The 12026-nt window shown below is 49.7% G+C and overlaps 1 protein-coding gene across 4 annotated transcripts in view; it reads right to left on the reverse strand.

The window, feature by feature from the left end:
* Nucleotides 1-12026, reverse strand: part of lrrc49 (leucine rich repeat containing 49) — a 32690-nt gene that overhangs the window by 14732 nt on the left and 5932 nt on the right. For all 4 annotated transcript variants that reach the window (XM_030376814.1, XM_030376813.1, XM_030376812.1 and 1 more), the window contains 4 exons: nt 11775-11841; nt 8195-8338; nt 3371-3432; nt 1062-1209 (listed from right to left, as the gene is read on the reverse strand). In XM_030376814.1, coding sequence (XP_030232674.1) covers nt 1062-1209; nt 3371-3432; nt 8195-8338; nt 11775-11841 — 421 coding nt within the window. The remainder of the gene's footprint in view (nt 1-1061; nt 1210-3370; nt 3433-8194; nt 8339-11774; nt 11842-12026) is intronic.

A 12026-nucleotide genomic window follows, 5' to 3' on the forward strand; every position in this document is an offset into this window, starting at 1 on the left:
TCTGAAATAATCCATACTGCGCTCATAAACCAGGTGCCAGGGGAGCTAGTTCACTAACCTGCACACTGGCACCACTGCTCTCAAATCATTCATAAATAATAGGAAATCGGATGACAGGCAGAGATTGATTTCCATCTCAAACAATGTGATCCTGACCCAACGGACTGCCGGAGGCGAGTGTTCAATATTACAGTGGAAGAGACAAATCTTCATCTTCAAAGCCCAATGAGCAGCAAGTTCCCCTGCAGCCATATTACAGCATAGATTTAAGTAAACTCGTGGAGATGGGGTTGGTGCAGTCACACAAAGAACCCAAATCTAAAAGGTCTTAATGTATGTAACTTTGTTTAAATTCGACAGGAATTAATAAAGATACTAACATACTAACGGTTTGACTACGACCATGCACGATGCTTTTCCCTGTCGCTTTTAGGATTTATTTCTTGCTCGTTTGAAGGCAAACCTCATGAAGCATGTATGAATGGGCATGTATAATGTGTATAATAAGCATGTATAATGCAGAACGAGCTCTTTGAAACTCTAAATGTGTTAAGGGCTACAGATAGAAACCTGCCTTGACTCAGACGCTGCCCGTCGGGACAGACCATGAGGACATCAGTCAGACGTTCCCAGAGAAGAACGTGTACAAATAGATAAAACATCAGACCGCAGCTCTGCAACAGTATTTATTAACAATCAAAGTAGTACCACGGTAGTGGAGGTAGAACCTCACCCTCACTGCTCCTGACGAGCTGGCTGTCACCATGCGTGGTTGACACCGCCGGTGTCATTTGTGAATGTGTGTATGAATGGGTGAATGTTAGGCAGTATTGTTAAGTACTTTGAGCAGTCACTGGTAAGAAAAGCGCTGCATAAATGCAGAACCTTTACCGTTTAATAACCGTTGTTCTCACAACCATATTGCCCAACCAGCTACCAGCGCAGCGCCCAGCCACCGCTCTAGTGTCCGTGGGGGGGGGTTATGGTTTGGGTCGTGACTGGCGTGGTACGGTGCTAGGGTGACCACTAGGGGGACACAAACACACAGGGGGGAGCCTTACTGTGATCCGCTTCATGTCCAGCTGTTTGAGGTGAAGCACACAGCGTAGGACGGCCTGTCTGTACCATGTCTCCAGGGCTACAGGATTCCCATCCAGGGTGAGCTCAGAGAGGGGGCAGGAGTCTCCGAGGCAGGCGATCCCTGCCAAGCTGGGAAGGAAAAAAAGATCCCGGGTTAGCCTCTATCAGCACGGGAACGTGGGTTTACACACAGGTACCGGAACCGGCGTTAGATGTTTCCGGATTCAACATTCACATCTTAACGAGTTTCATAACAATGTTGGCACAGATAGTCACGTTAGAAATGGGTTTGATGTTGACAACGAATGTTCAAAGGAGCCCAGACTCAGGATCTTATGGACAGTGTGTCATGAAGAGTAACAGTATAGGATCAAATTGGTACTGTGGTAACACTCAAGTAGTATAGTAGTATACCCTTGACCTACACACTTATTGCATGTTTTACGTCCTGGCAATTAAAAATCGTATAAAAATTGCATTTATTATTGTATTATTGTATTGTATTATATTGTATTATTGTGTACGGGTGACGGGATAACCTAGCAATTCTATTGCTTGGCACTTATTTCTATGAACATCCTTACTGTACCAACGGCGATAAATTGTTGTTTCTCTTTCTTCTGACAAATGGACTAATAGTAATTAGCTTTGGATAAAAGCGTTTGCTAAATGCCGTAAATGTAAATGCAAATGATTGCATAGCATACAAAGCATTACCCCCTGTATGACGTGTTCTCTGCTGTTTGAGTTTGTAGAGAGGAGATCCCAAGTCTACATTTGGATGCCCTTTAACGCAACGCTGAGCTCATGAGAAACAACATGAAACCCTTTGAATCGGTCCCGGCAGCACTGTGGAGAACTAGAGAATATGGCCATGGCGCCATTAGGACCCTGCCTGTGGCAACCGTACTTAAAACAGCTGTGTGTTTACGTGGGCGGGCCGAGCGAAGACCGTGTCAATGAGATAGTAATTATCACGTTTACTTGAGATAATTACCTCCAAGAATGAGTCAGCTGGAAATCCTTGAGGGGCATAAAGCCTCTTTCAAACAACACAAGGATCTGATTGGTTTTGATGCTAATCATACATTTAATTCAGCCCGCAAGGAGCATTGCAAGTCATCTTTCTGATTGGCTGAAATGTGTGGCAGGTGATGTCACCCAACACATGACGTGTCATACATTGATTGAAATCCAATAAAACTACTTCCACGGTTTGGCAGCTGCTGGCTATAGTTTGATCTGAGTCCGAATGAAATCAATACGAAAAATGAAAACGAGTGTGCAATTATTCTAATCTTATTCTATTCACCGCTGGCAGGGGATTGGAAGCTGGCACTAATGCATGCTTGGATGTGCCCAATGTGTGGTTCAAATCCATATGACAGTCTTACAAACTGAATACAACTCATTAAACCTTCTTTAGATTGTGAGACTGAAGGTGAAAAACCTTTCTTATTCATCATTACTTTCATATTCTCTCTAAAAAATGTATTTGCCCACAAATGAAATGCCGTGTAGTCAGGAATACATCTGATCTGGGGACTGAGTGCCTGGAGGCTAGCTACTGCTAGCATAACACACAACAACCAGCCCCACACACCACCAGCAGTGGGAGTTAGCTCGGATGTCACTTATTCAGAGCACAAGGTGACTTTGCTCCAGTCGGCGGGCGGCGACACTGTGTCACCCTGTGAATCCCAACCGGAGGCCACTCCTCGGGGCGAACATGGTGCTCACTGGGCTGCTGGGGCCACTGTAGCTAGCCTACCTGCCCTTAGACCCGCTAGCTACACATCTGACAGCCCGCCGGGGTGAAGTTAGCCCAGAGAGCCCAGGCCACATCACGAACTGAGGGGGGGGGGGGGGGTCTGCATTAAGGGGTACACAGGGCGTGGTTCTGCTGCTGCTGCCAAGCATCACAACACAGCCCCCTGTTTGACCGCCCACCACTGGTACTAACGGCCAACCATCAAAGAACAGCCCCCTGTTTTAACATGCAGCACTGGTATGATCGGCTGGACCTTCGCTATCTCCCCTGTCCCCTCTGCATATCGGACTGCACACATGTCGCCAAGGTAACAGCGGGGGATCTCTCTGTGTGGGCGTCACCAGGCTCTGGCCTGGTGCCCAGGGAGAGGGAGCCGGGAGCTCTCCATCCCTACCCTACCCTACCCTAGCCTACCCTAGCCTACCCTAGCCTGACCTTACCCTGGCCTAACCTGGGCCTACCCTGGCCTAGCCTTGGGCTAGCCTGGGCTAGCAGGTAGCGTTGCGGCAGGACCCTTACCTGCTGATGTTGTTCCAGCTGAGGAAGAGGCGCTGCAGGCAGGGAAGGGTTTCCAGCTCCGTCTAGAAGCCCAGGGAGGCAGAGGGAGGGAGGGAGGAGAGAGGGGGAGAGGGGGTGAGACAGGGAGGCTGCAGAGCGATGGAGGCGGGCTGTGGTCGGGAGAAGGTGTCGGCGGATGCGAGCGGGTATCAGAGAGCTGCCCATAATAACGCGCCGCGCTTTCTCTCTCTCTCTCTCTCTCTCTCTCTCTCTCTCTCTCTCTCTCTCTCTCGCTCTCTCTCTTTCGCTCTCTCTCTCTCTCTCTCTCTCTCTCTCTCTCTCTCTCTCTCTCTCTCTCTCGCTCTCTCTCTTTCGCTCTCTCTCTCTCTCTCTCTCTCTCTCTCTCTCTCTCTCTCTCTCTCTCTCTCTTTCTCTCTCTCTCTCTCTCTCTGTCTCTCTCTCTCTATCTCTGTCACCTTGCAGCGCGTCGCTCCGGCATGCGTGCCTGTCCGCCCTGCGCACACACAGACACGCACGCACAGCCTCGTAGCCACGCAGACCGGGAGGCGAAAAGCGCGCGCGCGAGAGAGAGAGAGAGAGAGAGAGAGAGAGAGAGAGAGAGAGAGAGAGAGAGAGAGAGAGAGAGAGAGAGAGAGAGAGAGAGAGAGAGAGAGGTGAGAGAGAGGGGGGAGGGGAGGGAGAGAGCTGTGTGCTGCGCTAATGCAGAGGACTGCTGCTGCAGGAGACTCACTGTAGATGCAAACACACAGGCGCTAGCAACCTAGCTGGCTACCTAGTTAGCTAGCCACGGAAAAGAACAAAAGGCGGTAGCGATGGGGACTGGGGGGGATGTGTGTTGTTAAGGCAAGGAATGGGGACTCTGGTTCAGCTTCCGTCCGGATGAGCCGATCAATAGCTTCATGGGAGGCAGCTGACCCACAGGCTGACAGCTGAGAGCATAGACCACCAGCGACACCAGCTGACGGGATGACAGCCCCGACAGCAGGGGCAGGGCACAGGCGGGGGGGGTCTCAGTGTGTGTGTGTGTGTGTGTGTGTGTGTGTGTGTGTGTGTGTGTGTGTGTGTGTGTGTGTGGGGGTTTCGCAGGGAGTAGAGTGTGTGAGGAACTGGGTGAAGTGTCAGGGCATGTTGCCATCACACCCCCCTAGCAGAGGCTGCCTTCCACAGAAACGTCACCCCAGCGACCTGGACATTCATGGGGATGGATCTCACACTACCCTCGTCTACTAGCATCAGAGCCTATCCGCTAGTCAGAACTGTGAAAAACATATTTGTGTTCCTCCTAAACATTTATGATCAGGCTCAGATCTGTTATGATCACAGCCAGCTCTGCATCATGTCAGATCTGCATTTTGATAACTTCGGATGACAACCCGGAGATCAGAGTCGGCGGCGTGTCGGGAACCGGCGAATGCAGAAGACACGAAAACAAGTTAGAGACAAGCAGCCTGATTGGCAGGCAGGCAAGAAGACAAAAAGGCAAAGAGGCAGGCAGGCCAGTACAGTACCGTCGGTACATCTGCACCTTAAGGCGAAACACATGGAATGCAGCCCAACTCAAATGTTGCACTGTTTCTGAGTTAGACTCACTGTTCCTCCTGCTCTGCAGTCCCAGAGACTAGGGAGACCCTACTGCTAACGCCCACTATGTTTGAACCAGGTTTTCTGATTGCATCATCAGATACTATGATGATGAAGACTCATATTATGGTGGTATTGTATTGTTCCAACAGCGGTTCTGAGCGGAGCCTATCCCGGCTCCCACTCACACAATCGCATTCGATACACGTGGGCATACGAGTATCATTATGACTCAGACCAGGCCGGGCCGGGGTTGGCTTCCTGTGCCCCCCCCCCCCCCCCCATCTCTCTCTGGCACTCCCTCTGTGATGAGCTCTGATTGGACAGCAGGGGCAGGGCTCAGCGCTATAAAGGCAGAGTTCCCGCCAAGTCACGGCAGACAGCAGGCGTCTCTGATCACGGTCCGACGTCACAGGGTGATGAGTTCATAGGAATCAGAGCAGCACAGAACACAGTAGTCACCAGATCAATCCAAATCATCCCCACCAACAGAAGCGGTGGTTGAAGTCCTGCACCCGGACGGGGCGGTCGGAAGGCCGCGCCGGGCCGTGCCGTGAGGAGACAACATGCCCCAGCACCTGGCTGTGTGTGGGAGTCTCCTGTCTTTGCACGCCTGCCGTCTGTTTGTCTGTCAGCGGCCGCAGCCGAGCTCACCGCTGTCTCAGTCTATAAATAGCCCCTTTGTCTCAGACAAAATTATGTCATACCAGGGGTGTTCTGCTGCACATCAGAAAACACACAGTGCTGTTGTGGGCCTTCAAACAACAACTACACAACGACAACAACAACGTGATAGTTGTGGAATCCTCAATGTGTATGTGTGTGCGTGTGTGTGTGTGTATACCTAAATATGTGTGTCGTTTGTGTGTCTGCCCGTGTGTGCGTGTGGGGGTGCCTGTGCGCGTGCGTGTTTGTGAACTTTGGGACACCGACAGCTTGCATGTCATCGTTGTTCACACGAAGGCCTGGCAGGGCCGTTCATCTGAGCAGACTGCAGCACCTCTCCTCCGCCAGAGAGATAAACACATGAGCTCAGAGGAGAGCTGGGGCTCCTCAGAGACAGGCGGGGAGAAGAGGGTTAGGCTGGCCTACAATCTGCTGTGGTGAACGACCTCGTTGCCGGGGCCACACACACTGGACGGAGACTCGATGGTAGAACTTAGATTTGTAAATAACTGCATCCTACTTACTCATATTTACGCACTCATTGTATGTTGAAACTCCTGTCACTTACTTATTGTCTGTACGCCCTGGCACTTAACAAAAATAATACTTAGCATCGTATAGCATCTTATCCTAGATATCTTTATTGTATTCTGGGAAAGGGTTAACCTAGTGATTTTTAGTGCTGCTTGGCACTTGATTCTATGAACATCCTTACTTTACTGACAGCTATGTATTGTTTCTCTGTCTTCTGACCAATGTACATAATCATTATTGTAAGTGGCTTTGGATAAAGGCGTCTAATAAATGCCCTAAATGTTAAATGTTAATGACCTGATCCCAGAAAAGGGAAATCTTAAATTAGGGCGTACAATGATGACCGGTCTTAAAACCACCAGGCATGCGTTTTGTCCCCCAGCCCTGAGAGCTGCCCCCTGGTGGGCTGGAGGACGGCGCCAGCTGGAGGAAAGTGTTTACGGTGAGCCACGCTGATGTAAGCAGTAGGCAGCAAACACCTTGAGAGGCAGCCACCGCACAAACTGCTGAAGCTGGGTTCCTTTTCCCCCTCCGCAGCACATACTAAAACCCTACATCCCATAATTACACGTACACATACAAGCGTGTGCCCGGCAGGACGGTGGGGTGTGATTGCAGTGGGAGATGAACCCAGGTGACGTTTTTCAGTCTGACTGTGGAAGCAGAGCAGAGTTCAGAGATACGCACATGAGCAGGCAACAGCCTGTTTAGACCTGCCCTGTGTCTGATTCGACTGTATAGACACACGGTTCATTGATGTTGTTTCTGCAGAATATTCTGTTTCAGCAAGAGGGTAATTGAGGGTATTAGGATACCTTTCCCTGGGTAACAGGAACCAAAACACTTCCACCAACATTTACATATTGGCCTGCACCACGGTGTGTGTGAGTGTGAGTGTGAGTGTGAGTGTTTGTGTGTTTGTCTGTCTGTCTGTCTGTCTGTCTGTATCTCTGTGTAAAGGGCTCTTCATGGTTCCACGTTCAAGCAACGCAAGGGGGCTACGGACCCCTTACGTCCGCAAGGACGTAAGGGGTCCGAAAAATCGTGGTTCGCTTACTAAAACCCGACGCAGAACCATAAACGTTCACGACTGCGTTGAAGCTTCTGCGTGGTCATTGCGTTGCAGGAACGTGGGACCATAAAAAGGCCTTAAGTGTTTGTGCGTGTGTGTGTCTGTGCATGCGTGTGTGTGTGTGTGTGTGTTAAAGTAAAAGGATTACGGTGTTATTCTTGGCATCATCAGGTGATGCGTGTGAACCCTCCCCCCACCCATCTCTTCAGGAGCCCCTACGCTTCCCTCCCTCACCTCCTATCCCCCCCCCCCCCCCTCCCGAGCCGAGTGCAATCCAACTGGGCCGTTACAGAAGACAGGTCCGCTCAGGTGTTTACGACCCGGGACCAGATTTAGAGCGTTGCGGCCCTGAGCTCCAGGCCTGTCCATCTGTACAGAGCATTACCACGGGGCATACAGGTCAGACATGGCCCAGCCGCCTCCACACACACTGACACGGCCCTCAGGAGCCCCCCCTGAGAGCACATCGAGGTCGAGGCTCTCCACTGTTCATCGGGTAGCGACATCAGCATGTAGACACTAAACTCATTACATTAACATTTGCATTAGCATTTAGCAGACGTATCCTAATCGACCTACAATAAGTACATCTGTCACAAGAAAAAGAAACAACAATAAACCGCTGTCAGTACAGTAAGGATGTTCATAGAACCAAGTGCCAAGCACTAACAATGACCAGGTTAACCATTCCCTGTATACAAAATAATAGCTAGGATAAGATGATACACAATTCTAAGTACTGTTGGTATTGTAAGGACGTACAACATACAATAACTCCTCCCCTCAGCCCGCCAGGAGACATACAGTACACAGCGCTGTCCTTCCATACATTACTGAAAAGGTTCACTGCATGACAAGGAGTATTAGACAGGGAAAGCTCAGCTCAAGTATCATGGAGGTGAAATGCTGCAGTATCCTCTTCCAAGAGGAAGGGAATGAGTGAATAATTCAGGAGACGGCGGGCCCCTCACCACAGAGGAGATGCAGTTGCGTTGGAGGTTGAGTTCAGTGAGGGAGTCCAGACCTTGCAGGTTCTCCACGCGGCTGATGTCATTTCCTGCCAGGTTGAGAAGGCGCAGCCGGCCCAGGTGGGACACGTTGGTTATCCTGGTGAGCTGGACGGGACCACAGGGGACACGGAACAACCAATCAGCATCAGGCAGCCGGCATTGGAGAACACGTTGAATAAGGCACCCAAGAGGCTTGGGTTACAGAGAGTGAAAGACGCATTAGTAATTCAAATAAAATGTCCACTAATTGTATTAGTATAGCACTGAATCCCAGGGACAGTCTCGAAGAGCTTAACAGGCCATATGTTTATGACACCCCCCTGACCAAAGCCCCCCAAGGGGCAAGAAAAAACTCCTTTAATTAGCAAGGAAGAAATCTTGAAAAGGAACGCAGAGTGGGGGATCCCTCCGTCCAGAGATGATCAGGAGTGCAGTGGCTGCCATAGTTTACATAATACAAACATAAAGGCACAACTTTTTAAATCTGTGCTGGGGGGCTGGCCGGTAAACCATGAGGAGAGTACACATGTTTGTGGTCGTACACAGTGGGAACGGTATTCTACTGCCACGAGGAAGAGCTGTTATTGCCAGCCTTACATATCCAGAAGTCATTATGTAACAATCGAAAATCCATCTCCTCCATCGCCCCGAGTTTGAGATTACTATAAACCATGGCTACGTCTCAGTCGATGCTTCTGTCTAGAGACTACGCAGCAATGGACTGATTTATCTCCACGACCAAATGAAAGCCCTGATGTGTTGCAAACAGCCTTTTAAACAGATGCCCCCTTAACGTGGCGTGTTGATAAACACAGTGAATGAAACATGGCATCGCCAAGCCTCAGCAAGACTCAGGGGGTGTTGGTGTCGCTGTGCCAGGGAACATCGATATTCTACCCACCTGCTCTGCTCACTGACGCAGCAGCAGAAGCCAGAAGATACAGCCGGCTGGCCCACTACCAAGAAGCGCCCTTCATCTGAGCTGCTGGAGCTGACCACCCACGGCGACACAAGACCCCAGCACATAACGGATTTACAGTTGTTAGGATTCAGTGTCCCCAGCTCGATGAATATGAAACAGGCTACGAATGACAAAGAGCTCGCTGGCTCTGCCAACCACTGCTTGCGTAAAGTAAAGTGTGGATATCAAAGCTTGCGTCCCGGCCAGCCGACCGAAACCGTATCTGCGTCATTCTGCTGCCCGTCTCTCACCAAAATAGATTGGAGAATCTAATTAGAAAATGTTTCAGGATCCTGTGTCGCCAAAGCCTGTCGAGGTGCCCTGTGTTGGTGTGGGTCAGGTATCCAAAATATGTTTATTTGGACTGCAATTTAATTAATCCAAGGCTTTGTGAATTGCAGTGCATTGTGGGAAGGCTATGAAAACTATGCCGTATGTATGGGCTTGGCTAATGAGTTCCACTGAGTACATTGGTTTGATTTGGGGAGAATGTGTGGGCCACACAATATAACGCTTTTCACCAGGACGGTCCTGTTGCTCTCACTCATCCCCCTGACTGCAGCAGACGCCTGAAGCTGCTTTTAGTCAACATATATGTGCGCTGAAGGCATTGGTTCTTCGTTGGTTGCCATGCTGAAGCAGTACACAACGATGGCTCCACAACACGCGAGCAATTTGCAAAAGGTCAAAGAGAGTTTATCTGTCTTGTACAGGAAACTGTGATAACTCATTACTAATAAGATTGGATATAGGTCGATAGCCTTAGAATTACTTCCATAAAAAAGTTATTGCATAGTTGAGTGATTGAATATATTGCTGGAAGTGCTTATTTCCCCTGAGATGTATTTTGATGGGTTATTGTAATAAGAAAATAATTATTATTATTTCTGGATGTAAAGTGTATAAGATGTTAAAAATGCCCAGCAAAACAGCACCGTCACCACATCACTCACATTTCAAAAGAGGTGATCTCATATGACGTTTAATATGATAAAATATAAGGATGATGAATGGGACACACACACACACACACACACACACACACACATTCAGTACGAGGGAGTGTGTGGTGGTGTGGGCACTAGAACTGACACACATCTACACACACACACACACACACACACACACACACACACACACACACACACACACACACACACACACACACACACACACACACACACACACACACACACACACACACACACACACAGGTGGAGGGCAGTGTGTGCTCCAGTTAACAATGGATGCCAGGCGGGCTGCTTGTGGTGACGCACGCGGGCCACAGACCAGTCACGGTGCAGTGGGGGGGGGGGGGGGTTCCAGTACAGAGAGGAGCAGCCAACATCAGACGAGGAGCGAGCCTGACCGGGTTCCTTGGGAACCGCTCCTGAGAGAGTGGGCGGAGGGGCGTGCAGGCCGCTGGCACCACTAAGCGAAGGTCCGTTTGATTCTAGTTCCCGTTTCCGGGAGCGGAAAAGACCAAGGCAACAACAAAGAGATCTCTTATTTTCTTGGTGCTTTTAAAGCTACTGGGCATCTTGTGCCTTCCATCTCTTATGGAGGCTTCAGGGGGAACATCTTACACTACGGGGGCGGCCTTCACTGAGATTCATAATACTCACACGGCACAGCGTTTAAGATAGTAGTGCTGTAATTCATTAATGCTGTAATCCAAGTCTCACTTGTTCGGAGTTCACCTAGAGACTCTGTATGGTCTCCCCACTTAGCCCCCCCCCCCCAGGGCTAAATGCCCTCAATTTAAATGCAAATGTAATGCAGTGTGTAGACCCTGGAATCCACAGTTAGACCCAGCTCAGTAATAAGATCCTCAGCACCCTTAACGACACAACAGATCACATGTCACAGGTCCCTCACAGGTGGTGCAGGTGACGGTGTAACGGGTGTCATGACAGCGAGAGGAGCTGGAGAGGTGAAGAGGAGGCAGCTTTAATCCGGCAAGGCGAACCACAAGCTACTGCGAGCGTGGGTGTGAAAGGCGCGAGGGAGCAGACTCCATCGCTGAACCTCCCAGCAGGACGTCACAGCCTCCCGCCTCATGCAGTATGCCCGACTGATGTAGCGGCACCGAAGACACACATGCTCTAGGCAGCGGGGGCGCAGAACAAGGCTCAATCTGATTTGACTGATACATTTACATTCAGCAGACAGTTTTACCAAAAGCGAACTTTAACCGTTCATACACACACCGACGACAGTTTCAAAAATGCAAGGCGACAGCCAACTCGTCAGGAGCAGTCAGGGTGAGGTGCCTTTCTCAGGGACACCACGACTCCCACCTAGGAGGATCAAACTAGAAACCTTCCAGTTACAACTTGTCAACCTGCTCTACCTCCTGAGCAAAGCCAACCCATACACGCATTTATACATTCATACACAAATTCACACACTGATGGCGGTGTCAACAATGCAAGGCGACAGGCGGCTTATTAGGAGCAGTTAGGGTTACGTGTCTTGCTCAGTGACACCTCGACACTCATACACACAGCTAGAAGGAGCCGGGGATCAAACAAGCAACCTTCTGGTTACAAGTCAACCCCATGTCCGAGTTGGGAATACCTGATTTGCATGCAGATCCAGAACTTCCAGTTTGGACAGGTTTTCCAGACAACTCAGTTTACGGATTCTGAAATCAAAGTGTGCATTGTATGAATGTCCTTGACATCAATTAAAAAAAAGTGTTTTTTTAAATCACACTAGATGTTGCACCTTCTACTGCATTTTTAACGTGATGTGATCAGTGCACATCTGAAATCCATCATGGAGAACTGTATCCTGATCTGATGCTCACTATAAATATGAATTCCCTTT

The sequence above is a fragment of the Gadus morhua genome, chromosome 14 (genome assembly GCF_902167405.1).
Source record: "Gadus morhua chromosome 14, gadMor3.0, whole genome shotgun sequence".
Classification (NCBI taxonomy): Eukaryota; Metazoa; Chordata; class Actinopteri; order Gadiformes; family Gadidae; genus Gadus; species Gadus morhua.